Raw genomic sequence first — 21222 nt, forward strand, 5'->3', positions numbered from 1 at the left:
AGTGGCGGGCAGGTTTGCTAGGGCTGTTGGGGAAAATTTAAACTAGTTTGGCTAGAGGGTGGGAATCAGAATGTGAGTGCTGAGATTAGGAGAGAAGGACAAAAGCATGATACTATGTGCTCTGAGTTGGTGAGGAAGGACAGGCAGGGGACAAAAGGTAACCAGTTAGAGGGTTTGAAATGTGTCAATTTCAATGTTAGAAGTATCCCCCTTATTCAAGGGGGATGAACTTAGAGCATAGATCAGTACATGGAATAACAATATTGTGCCCATTACTGAAACTTAGTTGGAGGAAGGGCAAGATTAGCTGATGCAGGTATCTGGATTTGGGTATTTTAAAAAAGAATAGGATGGGAGGTAGAAAACGGGGGAGGAAGTAGCATTACAGGTCAGGGATAAAAAGGGAGGACACTGCAGAAGGAGTGTCCACTGAATCGGTGTGGATAGAGGTCAGAAATAGGAAAGGAGATACCACTGTGCTGGGAGTAGTCTATAGGCTCCCAAATAATCCTTGGGACATTGAGGAGCACATAAGCAGGCAGATTTTGGAACAGTGCGGGAAATACAGGGTAGTAGTTATGGTTGATTTGAACTTCTCTAATACTGACTGGTACCTACTGACTGCAAGAGGGATAGATGGGGCTGAATTTGTCAGGTGTGTACACAGTATGAAGACCAGCTGACTAGAGGTGAGGCCAAACTGTATCTGGTTCTAGGGAATGAACCTGGTCAGGTTGTGGACCTCTCAGTGGGAGAGCATTTTGTTGAGAGTGACCACAACTCCCTTAACTTCAACATAGTTATGGAAAAGGATTTAAACAGTCAAATTGGGGAAGTGCTTAAATGAGAAAGGGCTAATTATGAAGAGATGAGACAAAAACTAGCAAAAATAAATTGGAAAAAAATGTTTAAGGGTGAAGGCATAGAAGTAATGTGGAGGAAGTTTAGGAACAACTTGTGCAGGGTTCAAGATAGGCTTGTCCCATTGGGACAAGGAAAAGATAGTAGGAAAAGGGAACTGTGGTTGTCGAAACAGGTCAGGCAACAAATCAAGAGGAAGAAGGAAGTATACATTAGATATAGGAAGCAGGAAACAGGAAAGGCTCATAAGAAGTATATGGTAACCAAGAAGGAGCTTAAGAAAGGATTTAGGAAAACATGACGAGGGCATGAGAAGGCCTTGGCATGTAGAATTAAGTGGAACCCCAAGGTGTTCTATGCGTATGTGAAGAACAGAAGGATGACGAGAATGGAGGTGGGCACACTATAAGATAAAGGAGGAAACGTGCCTGGAGGCGGAGGAGGTTGGGGAGGTCCTAAATAAGTACTTTGCGTCAGTATTCACTTGAGAAAAGGAACTGATCACAGTGAGGTTGAAATTGAACAGGCCTGTCTGTTGGACAATGTGTAGATTAAGGAAGCAGAAGTGTTGGATCTTCTTAAAAATATCGAGATTGATAAGTCCCCGGGGCCGGAAGCGATATACCCCAGGATGCTGTGGGAAGTGAAGCTGGGGCAGTAGCTATGATCTTTGAATCCTCTTTGGCTGCAGGGGAGGTGCCAGAGGATTGGAGAATGGCAAATATAGTCCCTTGTTTAAAAAAGGTAATAGGGAGAATCGTGGGAATTTAGACCAGTGAGTCTTAAGAAAGTGATGTGCAAACTAATGGAGAGGAGTCTTAAGGATAGGATTTATGAGAATTTAGAGAAGTACAGTATACTCAATGATACTCAGCATGGCTTTGTGAAAGGAAGGTCGTGTCTCATCAGTCTAATTGATTTTTTTGAGGAGGAAACAAAAGAAATTGATGAGGGTAGGGTGGTAGATGGATTTTAGCAAGGCTTTTGACAAGGTCCAGAAAGTCATGAGACATGGGATCAGTGGAAAATTAGATGTATGGATAAAAAATTGGCTTGTAGAAAGAAAGAAGAGAGTATGAAAGGAAAGTATTTTGCCTGGAGGTCAGTGTCTATTGGAGTTCCACAGGCATCTGCTCTGGGACCCCTGCTCTTTGTCATTTTTATAAATGACCTGGATGAAGAGGATGAAGAGAAGCAGTCAGTAAGTTTGTAGATGACATGAAAGTTGGAGGAGTTGTGGATGGAGCTAAAGATTGTCGAAGGTTACAAGATGATACAGACAGGATAGAGAGTTTGGCAGAAAACTGGCAGATGGAGTTCAATCCGGATAAAAGTGAGGTGATGAACTGTATCTGTATCAATAACTAAAGTGATCAAAATATATTAGGAGGACGCAGGGACAGGGTACTAAATTTGAATGATAAATCGTAGCCTTATATTATGCAAGCATATATTGAACAGTGAAAAAAAAACTTGAAGGACTAAATGCCCCCCTCTTGTTTGTAATTTTGATGTTTCAACGGCATTATTAGTTGATTCACTTCCAAACCTAGTCTCCCTCCACAAATCACAGTAATACATTTGCAACAATGATAGGATTTGACTAACCTAGAGTCTTCCTTCTTCTTTTAGCTTCCCGTCCAGCTCCGACCATACCAAGTTCTGATATATTTAGCAACTAGAACAGATGATGTTGTTAACATTGAGCAATCTTCAAGTTTCCCTTCTACATTTCATTCCCAAACACAAAAATAACCAGAATTGTGGAATTACATCCTCAAAATTCAGTAATCACTAGCAAATTATGCATAATGACAATATTATTCTGTGATTAAAATCAAGAGCAAGAAAAAAGTACATCAAAAAGAGATATTATCCATATTCAAAAACCTTTATAAAATTCATAAGTTACAAAAACAAAAGCAAAATATTTGATAATAAAAAAGCTGACAAGGAAGGCAGGAAAGCAATTTTTATCTTTTTTTGGAATATTTTATTCAAAAATTTAAAACCTCAATACATTTCAATTAATAATGAATTATGTATATATAAGAAAATGCATGTGGTATATAAACTTGAATCCTCTCTTCCTCCCCACCACCCACCTCCCTCCCAAGTACCCCTAAAGAAAGAAAAGTAGATGATCAAATAGGTATATAAATTCAAATCAACTACCATGAAACTGAGAACCACCACCAGGACGAGCTATGAGATCTTAAATTTTCAAACCAACATGTTGTAGATATGGGCTCCATATTTTTAGAAAAAATGATATTTTATCAAGAGGATTACAAGATCTCATTTTGATATGTCACTTTGCATCCCCAAATCCATATCCGACATCCATGTAATCGCTACACATTTTCTTGAGACAGCTAAACCTAATCATTAAAAATTCAATTTGATACATAGTTAATTATAATTTTAAATTAAACATCCTAATATTTCCCAACAAAAATAACTTTGGATCCAACAGAAGTTTTATCTTTAATATTTTCTCCAAAAATGCTTTAATTTGGATCCAAAACAGTTTAACCTTAATCCACTGCCAAATCGAATGAAAAAAATAACCTATCTCTTTATCACATCTAAAGCATAATCTCTGAAGATATTAAATTAAATCTTTAAAATTTTTGAGGTGTTAAATATAATTGATGGAAAAAATTATAATATACTAATCTATAACTTACATTAATAATTTTAGTCATATTATCTTTACATAATATTCTTCAATCTTTTTGATCTATTGTTCTACATAAATCAGTTTCCCACCTTAATCTTGATTTATGAATATCTGATTTGGACATTGAAGTAATTTATACATTTCTGAAATAAATTTATTTGTACTTCCTTTAGCAACCACCATTTCTATTTCAGACTGTCTAGGTAATCTTAAACTTTGATCTAACTTATCAATTAACAAGGCTTTAACTTGATAAAACAAAAAAAGGGTATTATTTGGAAAATTATATTCCTCTCATTCATTGAGAAGAAATAAAACTACCTGCTTCAAAACAGTCTTCTATTGTTTTAATCCCCAATTGATTCCATATCTTTAAATATTCATTATTAACATTAAAATTTATTTTGATATAATGGTGTTATATGTGATACATACCTTTCCCATCTATCTTATAATCTATTTTACTCCATAATTCAATTAAATGCTTCAATATAGGTGGGTCCCTATTACTAATTAATAACTTAATATTCCATTTATAAATAAATTTTATGTAATTTTTCATTTATTTTAATTAATTCTATCTTAGCCACATTAAATATTTATCTAAATCAAACATTCCATTAATAAATTTCAATTGAGCAGCTTTATAATTTTCAAAATGTGAAAGTTGTAAACCTCCTAATTCAAATTACCAAGTTAATTTTTCCAAGTATACTCTTACCATTTACCCTTTCCACAAAAAATTCCTAATTATTGAATTTAAATACTTAATTTTTTTGAGATATAATAGAAGGAATAGATTGGAAGATAATGAAGCCTTGGAAAATATATTCATTTTAATACAATTCACTCTACCTATTACAGTTATAAGTAAATCATTCCATCTATTTAAATCCTCTTTTATTTTATTAAATAATGGTAAGTAATTCAACTTATACAAATTATCCTAATTTTTTATCAATACCTAAATATTTAATTCTATTATCTAACCAAGGAAGGCATGAATCTTTTTACATTGACTATAATCACCCTCAATAAAATGCATAATTTCACTTTTATCCCAATTAATTTTACAACCTCATATTTCACCATATTCTTTTAATCTCATATACAATGAACACAAAGAATTTTCAGGATCAAAACATCACCAGCAAATAAATTAATCTTAAATTCATCAGTATTAACTTTAATTCCTTTAATATTAATATCTTGTCTTATAAAAAGTTCAATTGCTAGAACAAATAAAGCTGGAGACAAAGGACATCCTTGTCTAGTTGATTTAGTTAACAAAAAAGCAGAAAATATTTGTCCATTTGTCACCACTTTAGCAGAAGGATTTTTATATAAGGTTTTAATCTAACTGATACACACTGATTCAAATCCAAAATTTTATAACACCTTAAATAATTAACTCAATTTTAATAATTCAAATGCCTATTCAGCATCTAATGATAAAACCATTGCTAAATCATATTTTTTCTGGGAAATATGAATTAAACAAATTAATTTAGTGATATTATCTGCAGAATACAATTTTTTTAACAAATCCAGATTGATCTAAATGAATTAAATTGGGTAAATATTTAGTCAACTTATTCGCTCAAACTTTAGCTAAAATTTTATAATTAACATTTAACAATGAAATTGGTCTATAAGATTCAGTCTTTAACAAATCTCCATCTTTCTTTGGTATGACTGTTATAACTGCATTAGAAAAAAACTCCAGTAATGGATGGACTTCCATTGCTTGTTTCAATATCTCTAAATCTTCACGATCTTGAAAATGTAAAGAAGGATGATGAACTTCAGATAAAAAAATGATTAATTTTACCTCATCATTATTAGATTGAGATGTATATAAATTAGAATAAAAATCTCTTTAAAAAAGTCATTTACATCTTGAGGTTTATATTTTTGAATTTCTTTTAATAGCATTAATAGTTCTTGAAGCCTGTTCCGTTTTCAATTGCCAAATCAATACCTTATGAGGTCTCTCCCCCAATTCATAATATTCCTGTCTAGTTCTCTGAATTAATTGCTCTGTTCTCTATGTCTGTATCAAATTATAATACATTTTATTTATTAAATCTATCTTTTTCCTTTTAGGTGGGTCTTTCTCCAAAATTTTCTCTAACCAATTTATCTACTTCTTTAAGATAATCTTTCTTAATTTTAGTAGTATAACATTATTTGACCTCTCAAATAGCTTTTAAAGCATCCCACAAAATAAATTTATTATCAACTGAATATTCCTGAATTTGATTTCTTATATATTTACAAACATCAACATTTCTTAACAACAAAGAATTAAACCTCCATCTGTAAGTTGAATTAATTTTTTCAGAACCTAAACATGAAATCAATGGAGGTGAATAATCTGATAAAATCGTAGCCTTATATTCTGCATGCATAACTTGTCCTTGTAATTAAGATGAAATTAAGAAAAAAATCTATTCTAGAATACGATTCAAACCTAATAATGAATGATCCTTTTCCTTTGGATTTAATTTTCTCCAAATATCAACTAAATTCAAATCTTTCATCATAGATTCTTTTTTCAATTTTTGTTTTAGTTATTGATTTTTGCGATTTATCCAATAATGGATCAAGATAAAGAAAAGAATCCTGAATAAATTTCTTTTCATTTACATTAGGTGCATAAATATTCATAAGTGTCCAAAATTCAGAATAAATTTGACAATTCACTAAAACAAACCTCCCTACAGGATCAATGACAGTAGATTATAATTTAAATGGTAACTTCTTATTAATTAAAATAGCAACCCCTTTTGCCTTGGAATTAAAATATGAAGTTATAACTTGACCATTCTCTTTTAAGTTTTTGATGTTCTTTTTCAATTAAATGAGTCTCTTGTAGAAAAGCAATATCAACTTTTAATTTCTTAATATAAGCTAAAAATCTTCTTTCTCATTATTGGGTTATTGAACCCATTCACATTATAAGTTACAAAATTTAAATTTTTTTACCGCCATATTATAAATCTAAGAATTAATAACCCTTGCTGCTCGTCCTGGCAGATCCCAGGTGCACAGAAGTTTCCAAAAATATGTAACATCTCTTAATAGAAAATGTAAGAAACCCCTAAAAGAAAAAAAAAGAAAAATTACCCCCCCCCCCAAAAAAAGTATTGATAAAAAGAACCAGTACTATTACACAGGAAGTGGCTTTCACCACTAAGTGGCACACAGCCGTGGAAGGAGAAGGCAAAAAAGTTCACCTCCCCCGGACAGAATATAAAAATAATATTTCATTAGTCTATCAAGTATGATAAGCTTCTTTGAGATCCTTGTTTACTTGGTCATCTCAATTTCAATCAATTCTCGAAGCTCCAACATCTGAGATCCATCTCGAGTTTTATCTTAACTCAATTTAGGTTGTTGAGAAGAAAAACTATGAGCAGCATCTTGTTTATTATTAGGAAACGAATTAGCAAACTCTAAAACTTCATCTTCATCAGTAAAAAAACTGTGATTGGTAATCTCCAACAAAAATTTTAAGTACAGTTAGGTATCAAAAGCAAATTTATATTCCTTTTTCCATAAAACAGATTTTGCCGGATTAAATTCTTTCCTTCTCTTAACAATAGACATACTCAAACCTTCATAAAAAAGTTCTATTATTTCCAGTCATTAAAGGACCTAGATGTTTTCTAGCATTCTGAATTGCCAATCTTAATATCATTCTTTAACTTGATAACGTAAACTTGATAATGTATCTATCCTGGAAATGATTTATTTCTCATAGCTCTATGAACTCTATCAAGTTCCAATCCATTCGGGAAATTATCAGGACCTAAAATTTCAGGAATCCATCTTTGAAAAAACGGTACTCAATTAGGACCTTCTAAATCTTCGTGCAGTCCAACAATTTTAACATTGTTTCTACGACTATGATTTTTCAATACATCAATTTTCTGTAAAAGCTCCTTCCTTTAAACTTCCCAAGCCATAAAATAATCTTCCATCTTGTTAACTGTATACTTAGATTGTTCTACATCAAGATGATAATCTTGAACATCTTCTTCTGATTTTCTGAACTTTAGCCTTAACTTTATCCACAGTTTATCATATTTTGCCATATCAGCTTTAATAGAAGTCATCTCTAAGACATTCAAATTGTGAATTAGATTCAATTTTTGTGGAAGCAAATTGAGAATTTATTTGAATAGTTAATCCTTTAATTTGTTCTGAAATTATAGAAAATTGATCTAGAGGATCTACAGATTGAGGTATAGTCTGATACAATTCAAATTTGCCTTCTTCCACACCTTGTACATACTGGGGCCTGCGTCATGATATATTGCTTCTGCTCCTTCCAATTCTTGTAAAGCTTCCTCTTCTTCTTCCTCAGTGGATGTTGTAGTTTGCGTCATTTGTTTTCGGGCCTTTTGCTTAGCCCTAGTCTGACTAGCAATACCAGTCAAAATGGGCTTAGCAGGCTCCGTTACTTGGTTATAGGATGCCAATTTGGTAATGTGCATGTGTAAAGTTTCACGCAAGCACAGTTGCTTCTGCGGCATCAACTCATGAAGTTTCTTCTGTACTCCAGCGCCATCTTCGTCAGCTTCCCGAGGAAGTGGCGCTGGTGTAAAATTCAACCTCACTGATGCCTGTCGGGTCGTTCTCGGAGGAAGAGGAAGCAAGTCGGCAGGATCAATCGATAGCTAGTCCCCGTTTCTTCAATCATACTAACCTCTTTAATAGTCATTTTTTTCACAGTTGGAGCTTTTGTTTCTTCATAGCCATTGTAAGTAATTTTTAAATCCAGTCTCATTATCTCTACTTTAAAAAAAAAAGTTTTTCCACTTAGGTTTTAATTAATTCTGCCTGGAGAGGCATATTTTAACATCTCCAACCTACACCATTATGTCACACCTCCCATTTTATCTCATTGATCATGAAAAATAACGATATATTGTTTCTTTTGAAATGCTGAAAATTTTTAAACACTCAAAGGTGAAAGGAAAAAGAATGCTTTTAGTTTGGAAAAAGGTGATTTTAACTTTGCATGTGCGGCAATATTAATTCCTCAAAATAAAATTACAGTGCACCATTGCATTATGGCAGTTCAGGTAATAGAAATTGGCCCTGCAAATGTACAAATTTTGTCTTTTTTTCCCCCAGGAGATGATGATACTGATGGTTTTCTAGAAATGAAACCCTTTAGTAATTCCACTAGAGAAAAATCAAACAATTATGAATAGGTCAACAATGTAATAATTAGATTGGACTCACTGGTTTAAAAAAAACACAACAAAATGTGCTGGATGAGCACATTAACAGAGACTTCAAAATTCAGTTAATGAATAAACTAACCTTTACTCCTCTCTCTTTTCGTACAGGTGTCCGAACAGCCATTGGTGTTCTGTTTGTTGATGGACTGAATACACTGGGAGTAGTAGGGCTGCGGAAGGGAGTCTGCTTTGGGATCCCTTTGAGGGGAGCTGCAGAATCAAACAGATGTTAGAAATGCACAAATCTAAATAAGGCGACCTGCTTATGCTGGAAGACTGGAGCAACACTAAATGCTGGAGGAACTCAACGGCTCAGGCAGCATCCATAGGAAGCAATAGTCAATGTTTTGGGCCAAAATCCTTCATTTGGAATAGAAGTCATGCGTTTGATTTTAGAAAAGAAAGCTCTATTTCCCCAAACTGAAATGCTCAATTTCTGCTCTTGAGCTAATTAGCACAGTTATATTTTCCAGAGTGAAAGCATATTGCTACATCAAAGATATTGGTCTAGTTAAACTACAGCATAATTATCAGTACATACTCGTGGTATCAATTTTCTTAACCAAACCTCTCCCTTTGGCGAGAAAAGGCACTCCAGAGGTCTTTTTAAGTTGCTGCGCAGTTTCTGTGGCTGAAACACAGGGAAAGATATATTTGTTTTAGTGAAAGCAATCGAATGAAGGTACATACCAGACACAAGAAAATCATTTTAACCAAGCTGTGTGGAGGCAAAGAAAACTCTGGAAAATTAATCTTAAAAGGCATCTTAAGTCTCATTCTACCGAAGCTATAATTTTAGACTGATAGAAAAATCCAAAAGCATTGGAAACAAGAAGACACTCTGTCCCTCTCTAATTACAAGTTCTTCTCTTTGCAAGTCAACAAAACAGGAATTTCCATGCAATTTTTAAAAAACAAACTATTTCCTCGATTTCATCCAATTTTTTCCCTAGATCCAATGACACCAAAATGAATGAGCCCATAATCAAAAATATATACATACATTTACACGCACACACAAATAAAGACTAGATTCATAAATAGTTTAGTAAAGATTCACTCACATTTTTGTAACAGTTCTGCTCTGAGGGTGGCACTTTTAGGTTTTCGTTTAAGTTGAAAATGCTTCACTGGTGGTGTGAGGGGTCCCACAAGCGTTGTCAGGGCATTTTTATTCAAGTACTGGCACTCCAAAGGCAACATGGCAGAGGCTTCACATTCATTAACTTGCCAGGTTAAAAAAAAATAGAAGTCAAACTCCAGTGCCTGGAGGGGAACAGCATTTCAATTTATATCTGCCTAAATAACTTTAAACAACAAGGTTGATCAAGCCATCTAATGCAAAGATTATGCCATCTAATCACATTATATGCAAAATCGACAAGTGATTTTTGTGTGTGTGGTGGGGGGGAGGAGGGGGTTTAATGGTATGTGGGATTTTCATTAGATAAACAGAAACATACCTAGAAAGATTGCAATAAGAAATTTGTGGAGGTGGGTGGATGGAGGACATAAGATGTCGAATCAAGTTTTCATCATTTCAGGAAACCTTGTGATTTGGAATGCAAATCAGGAAAACTTACAAATCTTTCATTCATTGCATGTTTCCTTGTTTAAAAAAAACGCTCATTAGCCAAAACTTCCTCCTCATCCCACAACCAACATTTGAATTTAACACCACTGACACTGCCCTCTTTAGAAGTCATTTTTACTTATTTTCTTTAAGCAAATGAACTGCTTCTTTAAGACAACATTTTTTGTGAATGTGTTTGATTTCAACCTTACTAAAAGTACCTTTTTCTCGAAGTTCACCAAGAATTTCTTGCAGATTCTGGTTGTGTTCCTCCAGTTCGAGATTGAGGGAGCCAGTATCAGGAAAAGTTTTTAGAATGTCTGCCACCATTTGAACCCAGGAGTCAGAATCCATTGCAGCAAGGTGCACTATTTCAGACAAAGATTTTTTCATCTATGAAACAAGAAGTTTGCATTGAATAAAGCACAAGAACTGACAATTGGAAATCTGTAAAATTATACTCTGCAGAAACCTTATTTTAGGTTTCACAGGCTGCCATATGCCCCTTGTTATTATTATTTTAAATATTTTAAAAAAGTGAATAGATTATGCATACCAAACTAAATAGGGAAATAGGCAAGGAGATTTAGAAAATATCCAAGAAAGATTTTTTTCTCTCTCTCACCCAGAAAGAACTGACTGACAGAGTGGAGTAGGCAAGTAAGAAATATATAGCCAACTTCTTGAATTGGAAAGGCATAGAAGGCAATGGACCAAGGGATGGCAAATTAAACTAGTATGCTTGAAATGAACATGATGGGACAAAGGGCCTATTTCTGCCTTGTATGATTCACTAAGCCATCTAATCACTCTGCACTATCCTTTTTCTAATTTTTAAAAAAATTAATATGTCACAATATAACCAATCTCTAACAAGATTTGCACAAACTTTGTATGCACACGCACGTATATATATATAAATAAATAAATAAATAAATAAATAAAAAGAATATATATATATATATATATATATCTCCCTTCCACCCTCCCAATAACTAGAGAGAAGAAAAAACAGAACCGAAAGAAAAAATAAGAAAAACAAGAAAAGGGAATGTGTCTTTTAAATATTGTGTGATTCACTTTTACTTTATGTATACTATTTCTCGACAAGAGGTAAGAGCTGGAGGCCCGAGGTTATGGTTACCAATAAAATTTATATATGGGCTCCAAATTTGTTCATATTGGAATACATTTGTTCATGTCTGGGAGCCACTGCTGTATTTTCAGGTGTGTTTATTTTCCAAATTATCATTATGCATTTTTTAGCTGCCACTAATGCAATCTTGATAAATCATTTTTGGAATCTGTTTAAATTTAATTTTAACTCTTTGTCTTTTATATTGCTGAAGAGAAAAATTTCTGGGTCTTTTGGTATCTTGTTTTTTGTAATTTAATCTAGTATTGAATTTAAATCCTCCCAAAATGTTTTGATTTCCGTACATGTCCAAATTGAATGTACCATTGTACAAATTTCTTGTTTACAGCGAAAGCATTTATCAGATAATGTCGGGTTCCATTCTTTTAATATTTGAGATGTAACATATAGTACGTGAAACCAATTATATTGTATAATTCGATACTGGGCATTTATTGTATTTGTCATGGTACCTGCACATAATTTCTTCCAAGTTTCATTATTTATTTGTATGTTTAAATAATTTTCCCAACGATGTTTGGGCCTGTATATTGCCTCACCTTTTCCTTTGTCTTGTAATTTAAATATATATTTGTAATAAACATTTTAATTATCATAGTGTCTGTGATTATATATTCAAAGCCACTGACCTCCGGCAAACCTTATCATTCCCAGCTTTTCTTTTAAATATGTTTTTAATTGATAGTATGAAAATATTGAACCATTCGATATTCCATATTTATCTTTTGGCTGTTCAAATGCCCAGAAAATTTTTTTATTCTTGTAATTCCTTTTCTTAACCATTCCTTAAAATAGATTATTCATTGTAAAAGGTATTAACTGGTTTTGTTTTAGCAACATATTTGATAGTTTATTAACTTTCACTCTAAATGTATCCTACCTCCATATTTTTAATATATAGTGTAGTATTGGTAGACTGTTATGTTGCACTAACTTCTCATTCCACTTATAAAGTACATGGTCTGAAACACTTTCCCCTAGTTTATATAGTTCCATCCTAAGCCAGGCTGGTTTTTCTCCTACCTTCTAAAAATCTGACAAGAATCTTAATTGGGCAGCCCTATGGTAGTTTATAAAATTTGGCAACTGCAATCCCCCTTGTTTATATGTCCCTATCAGCTTTTCCATGGCTATTCTTGGTTTCTTACCTTTCCATAGAAATGTTCTTATCGATTTATTCAATCTTTGAAAAATATCCTGTGACAGGAATAGGTAGCATTTGAAATAAATATTGCAACTGTGGAAATATATTCATTTTGATACAGTTTACTCTCCCTATTAGAGTTATCAGCAAGTCTTTCCATTTCTCTAAGTCTTCTTGTATTTTTTTCAGTAACGGCTGATTGTTTAATTTAAATAAATGATTTAAATTATTATTTATTCTGATGCCTAAATAACATATTGCCATTTAAAAGGGGATTCTTTTTTACATTGCGTATAGTTTGCCGTATTCATTGGTATTACTTCACTTTTATCAGTTAACTTTGTACCCTGAAATTGTCCCATATTCTTTCAATTTGATATGTAACCTCTTTATTGATTCTTCAGGATGTGTTAAATATACTATAATGTCATCTGAAAATAAACTAATTTTAAATTCTTCCTCTTTAATCCTTATTCCCTTTATCATTCTATCTGTTCTTATCATTTCTGCCAATAGTTCTATTGCCAAGGCGAAAAGGGAAGATGATAATGGGCATCCCTTTCTTGTTGACCTACTCAATTTGAAATAATCTGAAATATAACCATTAGTTAGCACTCTTGCCTTAGGAATATTATATAGGGCTTTGATCCAATTAATACATTTTTCTGGTATTTTAAAGAAAGCTCTATGAAAGGCCTTCTCCGCATCTAGAGCTACTGCCACTGTTGGTTCTTTATTTTCTTGTGCCGTATGTATCAGATTGATAAATTTACATACATTATCTGCTGCCCTTCTATTAATAAATCCGGATTGATCTGATTTCACCAACTGCAGTAAACAATTCGCTAATCTATTTGCTAGTAATTTTGCAATAAGTTATAATTAGGTGATAATTATAATAAGGAAATTGGTCTGTATGAAGATGGTGACAACGGGTCTTTCCCTGTTTTCAGAATTACTGTGACTATTGCCATCTTACAAGATTCAGGTAAATTCTGAGTTTCTTCCACCTGTTTTATTACATCTAAAAAGGGTGGAATTAATGAGTTTTTAAAAGTTTTGTAAAATTCCGTAGGGAATCCATCTTCACCTGGTGCTTTATTATTTGGTAGATTCATTATGTCATATACTTCCAAAACTATCAGGGGATTTGCTAATTTACCTTGTTCTTCTGTATCTAACTTAATATTTGTCAAAAAATTATCTATTTCCTTATTCTTCACTAGGACCTCTGATTGGTATAATTGCTTATAAAATCTCCTGAAATTTTCACTAATATTTTGTGGTTTATACGAAATCTTTCCTTTCCTTGCTGCTATAATAGTTCTTGTAATTTGCTCTGTCTTTCTCTAAACTTACTCTATCTTTTTCTATTTCTTGGTAATGTTCTTTTTTGATTTTAGTTGTATAACTTATTATTTGCCCTCTAATAAAGGCTTTCATTGCATCTCATAATATACATTTATCTGTTACAGAATTTGCATTTATATCAAAATATAATTTAATTTGTTGTTCTATAAATTGCCTAAAATCTTGTCTTTTTAGCAAGATGGGGTTAAGTCTCCATCTATATCCTTTATTTGGATTATCCTCCAGAGCCACTGAAAGCTGTAAGAGTGAGTGATCTGGTAATAATCTTGCTTTATATTCAACATCTTGGAATCTCCCTTGTAATTGGAGAGAAAGTAAAAACGTATCAATCCTGGAGTAAGTTTTATGTCTGTTAGAATAATATGAGTAATCTCTATCTTTTGGGTGTTGTTTTCTCCATATGTCTATTATCTTCATATCTTGCATGGAACTTAATGTAAATATAGCTTACTTTTTTGTTTATTTCCTAGTTTTATCTAATAACGGATCCGAGCTAAAATGAAAATCTCCAACCAATAAGATAGGTCTTTGTGTATCCTAATTTTAAAAAAAATATCCTGCATAAATTTCTGATCATCCTCATTAGGTGCATGTACATTAAATAAATTCCGGGATTCCAAGTAGATCTGGCTACTGTCATAAAGTTCCTCCCAGCTGGGCCTGTAATTACTTTTTCTATTTTAATAGGAACATTTTTATTAAGATAGCCGCCTCCTCGCCTTTGAGCTGTACGATGACCCACCCAATCTCTCTTCTTCAATTTAAGATGTTCTTCTGTTAAATAAGTTTCCTGTACAAATGAAATATCTATTTTTTCCTTTTTTAGTGATGTCCAATAACCTTTTCCTCTTGATTTGTATTCCATTAATATTAATAGTCATGAAATTCAATGTATTCATTCTGTTAGCCCGTGTTTTTTTTAAACATACCACCTTCTTGGACCTACATTCTGAAAATTTAACATATACATGTTGACGCAAACACCCTGAAAAAGTTAAAAACCTAAAAAAAGGCAAGAAATTGTAAAAAAAGAAAACACAGAGAACCCTCCCCCCCCCCCATTGAGTTGCCCTTGCTGATCTGCGGACAATCACAACACCCTTAACATTACGGGCTCCAGTAGAAACCGCAATTATCAACTGATTTTGCAGCAGACAACCCCCCCCCATCCCAGCCCTCCCCAGAGAATTTAGAGCATATTTTCTAAAGACTTAAATAAAATTCTCATATAATCCAACTACTATTCTTCTTTGGCTTGGCTTCGCGGACGAAGATTTATGGAGGGGGTAAAAGTCCACGTCAGCTGCAGGCTCGTTTGTGGCTGACAAGTCCGATGCGGGACAGGCAGACACGGTTGCAGCGGTTGCAAGGGAAAATTGGTTGGTTGGGGTTGGGTGTTGGGTTTTTCCTCCTTTGCCTTTTGTCAGTGAGGTGGGCTCTGCGGTCTTCTTCAAAGGAGGTTGCTGCCCGCCGAACTGTGAGGCGCCAAGATACACGGTTTGAGGCGATATCAGCCCACTGGCAGTGGTCAATGTGGCAGGCACCAAGAGATTTCTTTAGGCAGTCCTTGTACCTTTTCTTTGGTGCACCTCTGTCACGGTGGCCAGTGGAGAGCTCACCATATAACACGATCTTTGGAAGGCGATGGTCCTCCATTCTGGAGACGTGACCCACCCAGCGCAGCTGGATCTTCAGCAGCGTGGACTCGATGCTGTCGACCTCTGCCATCTCGAGTACTTCGACGTCAGGGATGAAAGCGCTCCAATGAGTGTTGAGGATGGAGCGGAGACAACGCTGGTGAAAGCGTTCTAATCAACCGGTTAACCTCCAAACATATTTGCATATATATTGTTTTTGTCTCTTCGTTCTGTTGATCACTCTCTTCCTTGTTAAATATTTGTCAGTTGTTCAATGAATTCTCAAGCTTTTCTTGGGTTATTAATCAGTCTGTTTTGTCTGCCCGGGATAGATATTTTTAACACTGCTGGGTGTCGCAAGATAAAATTATAACCTTTTCTCCATAACGTGTCTTTTATTGGGTTAAATTCCTTGTGTTTCTTTAAAAGTTCAAAACTTATATCTGGATAGAAAGATATCTTATTTCCATATGTTCCAATGGACCTTTAATTTCTTTTGTTCTTCTGGCCACCAGCCCTAATATTTTTTTCCTTGTCAGATACCTTAATAACTTGACCAGGATGGAACGTGGTCTCTGCTGCGCCTGTGGCTTCAGTGCCAAAGCTCTGTGAGCTCTTTCAATTTCTATTTCTTCCTGGAGTTCTTCCATCTCCAGAAATTGTGGAATCCATTGTTTTAGAAATCCTTTTATGTCTGTACCTTCCACACCTTCTTTTAGGCCCACTATTTTAATATTATTAAGCCTACTAAAATTTTCAAGAATGTCATTTCTCTGGGCCAATAAATCCTGTGTCTTTGTAACCTCTTACTCCTTTCTTCTGTTTTTTTGTTTAAGACAGTCATGCCCATTTCCACACCTTTCACTCTCTCTTCTACTTCTTCACACTGCTTTTTCATATCCCTTATTACATTTTCCATACGTTCAATTTTAATATCTGCTTCCAGCACACATTCTCTATTAACTCTGATTTCTGACATTAATGTTTCCATTATCACTCTCATCTGATTGTCAAATTACTTTTATTTGTTTTTGGCTTTTACCTTTAATTTTCTTCCGTATCTTCCTTGTCTATCTCATGCTCCGTATCTTCACTTGATGTAGAATCTGTTTCCTAGGCCGTTTCTCCTGCTTTACTTGTCATAGGGCTTACAGGAGCTTACTGCTGATAACTGCTTTCTTCAGTGTCTTCACTGGAATACGTTCTGCGCATGCGCTACTCCTCACATATGCTCATTAGCGTTCCCCTTTCTTTTTCAGCCAGCCATCGCTGGAGCCCGCCCTGCACCCTCTCACCCTGACGTTGCTCACCTGCCAGCTTCGCAGCGCGAGCTACATTACCTAGGAGAGCTCCCAGTTCCAGCATGCAGGTAAGGCCTTCTTTTTTATTTTCTGGTGATTTCTTCAGTTTTTTTTGCTGTTCATCGTGACTCTTTCCTTCTTCTGAGCCATTTTCTTTCTTTTCTTTCAATGTTTATGTACTGTTTCCTGTATTTTTTTTGTTATAACTTTTTTCCCCCCACTTTTTAAATTATTCTCCAGGGAGTGCTGGTTTCACTCAACCAGTCACTGCTCCATCACGTGACCACCTCTCTGCACCATCCTTGTCTACCTTTTTCTATTTACATACCAACACGAGAGGTAGCCGTTTGCTTCCAGCAACTGTAGAAAAATATTCTGTATATAAAAATAAAATGGCAAAATAGAAAACAAATCAAAGACTATATCCCTACTTCAGTGGTCACCAACTTTTTTAATTTAAAGAGAATTTTAATTTCACTACAAGCAGGGTCATGTAATCAGAGTTTAGAAGTGAGGGAAAGGAGGGTTTAGCCCAGAGGGCATGAAACAACAGAAGCTGCTGAGGATAATCCCAATCTTGATGACAAAGTAATTCATATTTCCCTTGAATAGCATACAGGGTAATGAAAAAAAATACTGTGTGGGGTTTATAAAAGAACTAATTCTTGAAAGAAGTCAAAGACCATTTTTGTTCATCAGCAAAACCCAGGAGTAGTGGATAATGAGAGGCAGGATCAATAATAACTGAATGGAGTGAAAGACGAAAGTGTGCAGACACTGTGATTGCAGTCAAAACACAGAAATGCTGAAGGAACTCAGCTGGTCTCTGTCTTAGAAGGTAAAGATATATTACCAACATTCCAGGCGTGAGCCTTTCCTCAATGTACAAGTGAAAAAAAACCGGCAGAATTAAAGGCTGGGGTAGAAAGTGGGAAGTATGGGAGTGGAAGGAGTACATACCAGCAGACAAAAGGTGTTATTGGATATGATAAGAGGAAAGGTGAGAATTGATTTTGGCTCTGTGAATGAAAACAGAGGGAAAAGAGAGACATGAGAGAGCACAGGGTGAAGTTGGGGGTGTGGTTTAAATGGATACCAGAGAAGACTATGTTAATGCCATCTGGTTGGAGGGTATCGAGACGGAAGATTAGGTATTGTTCCTCCAATTTGCAGGTGGTCTCAGTCTGGTAATGCATAAGACCATAGACAGACATGTCAGCAAGGGAATGAGGCAGGGAAATTAAGAGGATGGCCACGGGAAGATCCATAGCAGCTCGGAAAACAATGCCGAGGTGCTCAATGAAGCAATCTCCCAATCTGCACCCAGTTTCTCCAGTGTTTCAACGGGTGCACCAGTAACTGATGTCATTCAGCAGGATCTGTGGAGGAACAGGCAGACCAGTGTGTACTAGATACTCTTATACAACTTCAAGTTCAAATTTATTGTCATTTGTACAGTGTAGGCTATTTTGTATGCCGGGGTGGCCAAACTGTGGTTCGCGAGCCACGTGCGGCTCTTTGACAGGTAAAGTGCGGCTTGTGGGGAGGGTGGCTGTCCCCAGCGGGTCATCAGCTGACTGTCAACAGCCTGCCTGCTGCTCGGCACCTGAAAGCTGCTAGCCACTTTGACTTGCTGCTTTCAGGTGTCTGGGGGGAATGTTTGGTGTGTGGACTTGATGAGAAATAAATCTTTTGCAAAATCGCTCCCTTTGAAACCATGCTTCTTCACTAACTGCAGTGTATCAGCATTCTGCAAATGGATGATTTGCAAGACAAGGATTGGAAAATACTTTCCCCAACAAAACTGTACCCTTGCCAGCCGCCCCAGCCCCGTAGTCCTGAGCTGGCTGCCCCAGCCCTGATGTCCCGTGCCGGGCAGCGGGGAGGGGTCTGTCAGGCACAAGGAGTTGGGTCGGCGGCTGATTGTCATCAGCCCACCCCCTGCTAGGCACCTTAAAGTTGCAAGCCACTTTCAGGCTGCTGCTTTCAGGTGCCTCGGGGGAGCACTTGGAAGTGGAGAATATACCTCCCCGAGGTGAGTTGAGTCAGTACACTTTTGGGATGGGTTCTCCGCTTTCAGGTGGCCTCCCGACAGCCGCATTCGTGTATTTTAGGTGGCTTTACATTCGGGTATTATGGCCACCTGAAAGGGGCTAACGATAGTGTTAGTTGGTGTGGCTTATGATCACATAATTGTTAAGGCTCTCAAACATCTGAAGTTTATGGTATGTGGCTCTTATGCTAAGCAAGTTTGGCCACCCCTGTTGTATGCAATCCAGTTGGTCACCCCATCCATAATACAGCAATAAAAATACAGTATAGAATGAAGTTACAAAGAGAGATTAGTTGGAACAAAGATAGCATTATTTTACTAGTGCAAGGTTTGTACAGGAATCTGATAGAAGGGGAAAGAAACTAATACGGTGGCATGTGACCTCATGCTCAAGAATCTTCATCCCAACAGAAGGATAGAGAAGAATGTATGGCCACAATAGAACAAGTCTTTGAATATGTTGGCTGCTTTTCCATGGCAGTGAGAAGTGTAGATGGGGTTTGTGTGAGGGTCTGAGCAGTGTTAATTACTCTGCAATTCCTTTACTGTGCAGATAACCCGCCTGTTGCTCCCAGAGCGAAGAAAGCTGAGAAGTGGCAATGATGGAGGTGAACAAAATTATGAGCAGCACCAATAGGATAAATAGCTAATGTCTGTTTCCTATTATAGAGGTGCCAGAAACCAGAGGGCGTTGGTTTAAGAGGAGGAGGAGGCAATTTAAAGGGGATTGGAGGGGTATTTTTTCCCACACAAAGTTTGGTATCTGGAATGAGCTGCCAGAGGAGGTGGTGGTAGAGACAGGAACCACAAAAATATTTAAAAGAGTCCTGGACAAATACTTGATTGGGCAGGGCACAAGTAGAATATTAAATTAATGCAGGCAAGTTGGTGCCAACGACAGATAGGAGTAGGGATGAGATCCTGAAGAGGGAACATACGAAGTTAGAAAGGAAGATGAAATGCAGGACCTCAAGTGTGGTAATCTTGGGATTGCCACCTGTGCCACACACCAGTGAGGGTAGGACTGGGAAGATGTGACAGATTAATGTGCGAAGGAAGAGTTGGTGCAGGGGTTCAGATTTGTGGATCATTGGGATCTCTTCTGGGGAAGGTCTGACCTGTACAAAACAGATGGGCCTGCTCCTGAATGGAAAGAGACCTCTATTCTGGTGGGGAGGTTTGCTACAGTTGTTAGAGAGAGTTTAAACTAGTTTGGTAGGGGGATGGAAAGCAAAGGGTGAGTGCAGAGAATAGGACAGACATTGTGTTGTGGTTTGTGGGGAGTCAGGCAGGGAAGGAAGCATAAATGTATTCAGATAGAAGGTTTGAAATGTGTTTATTTCAATACAAAGAGTATGAGGAATAAAGGAAATGAACAGACCACGGATCAGGATGTGGAATTGCGATGTTGTGGGCCGTCACAGAGCCTTGGTCTATGGAAGAACAGAATTGGCTGATGGAGATATCAGGGTTTAGGTGTTTTAAAAGGGAAAGGATTGGAGGCAAATGAGGGTGGGGGGGGGGGCGGTGTGCAGTGCCAGCATTGCAGTAATGACCAGCATTACTGGTCAGGGATAGTATTATGGCTGTAGAAAGGGAGGAAGCTGTAGAGGGAGCTGTCTACTGAGTCAGTGTGGGTGGAAGTCAGAAACAAAGGAGCAATCACTGTATTAGGAGTAGACTATTGACCCCCAAATAGAGGCAGATTTTGGAATGGTGCAGAAATGACAGGGTTGTTGTGATGGTGGACTTCAATTTTCAAAATATAGACTGGCACCTTCAGTCTGCAAGAGGGATAGATGGGGCTGAATTTGTCAAGTATATCCAAAAAGGATTCTTGACACAGTATGTAGACCAGCCAACTGGAGAGGACATACTGCATCCAGTAATGAACCTAGTCAGGTGACAAACCTCTCAGTGGGGGAGCATTTTGGTGAAAGTGACCACAACTCCGAGCTTTAACATGGCTATGGACAGGGATTAAAACAGACAAAATAGGAAAATGTTTAATTGTGGGAAAGCTCATTACAATGGGATGAGGCAGGAACTAGGGAGAGTACCGACCGGTAAATTGGGAACTGACGTTCACAGTGCTAAACCCCAAACCAGCAACATAGAGGACACAAAAGGGTTACATTTTAACTATTTTTATTAATAACTATTAACAATATATCTTATCCACTAAATG

The 21222-nt window shown here is 36.1% G+C and overlaps 1 protein-coding gene across 1 annotated transcript in view; it reads right to left on the reverse strand.

Moving 5' to 3' along the window:
- The window catches only part of nelfa (negative elongation factor complex member A), a 107277-nt gene that overhangs the window by 30203 nt on the left and 55852 nt on the right, over positions 1-21222 (reverse strand). The window contains exons 2-6 of the mRNA XM_069923775.1: positions 10594-10765; positions 9864-10025; positions 9341-9430; positions 8882-9009; positions 2470-2539 (exon numbers count right to left, since the gene is read on the reverse strand). Of these exons, the coding sequence (XP_069779876.1) occupies positions 2470-2539; positions 8882-9009; positions 9341-9430; positions 9864-10025; positions 10594-10765 (622 nt within the window). The remainder of the gene's footprint in view (positions 1-2469; positions 2540-8881; positions 9010-9340; positions 9431-9863; positions 10026-10593; positions 10766-21222) is intronic.

Source organism: Narcine bancroftii, chromosome 3 (genome assembly GCF_036971445.1).
Source record: "Narcine bancroftii isolate sNarBan1 chromosome 3, sNarBan1.hap1, whole genome shotgun sequence".
In the NCBI taxonomy this organism is placed as follows: domain Eukaryota; kingdom Metazoa; phylum Chordata; class Chondrichthyes; order Torpediniformes; family Narcinidae; genus Narcine; species Narcine bancroftii.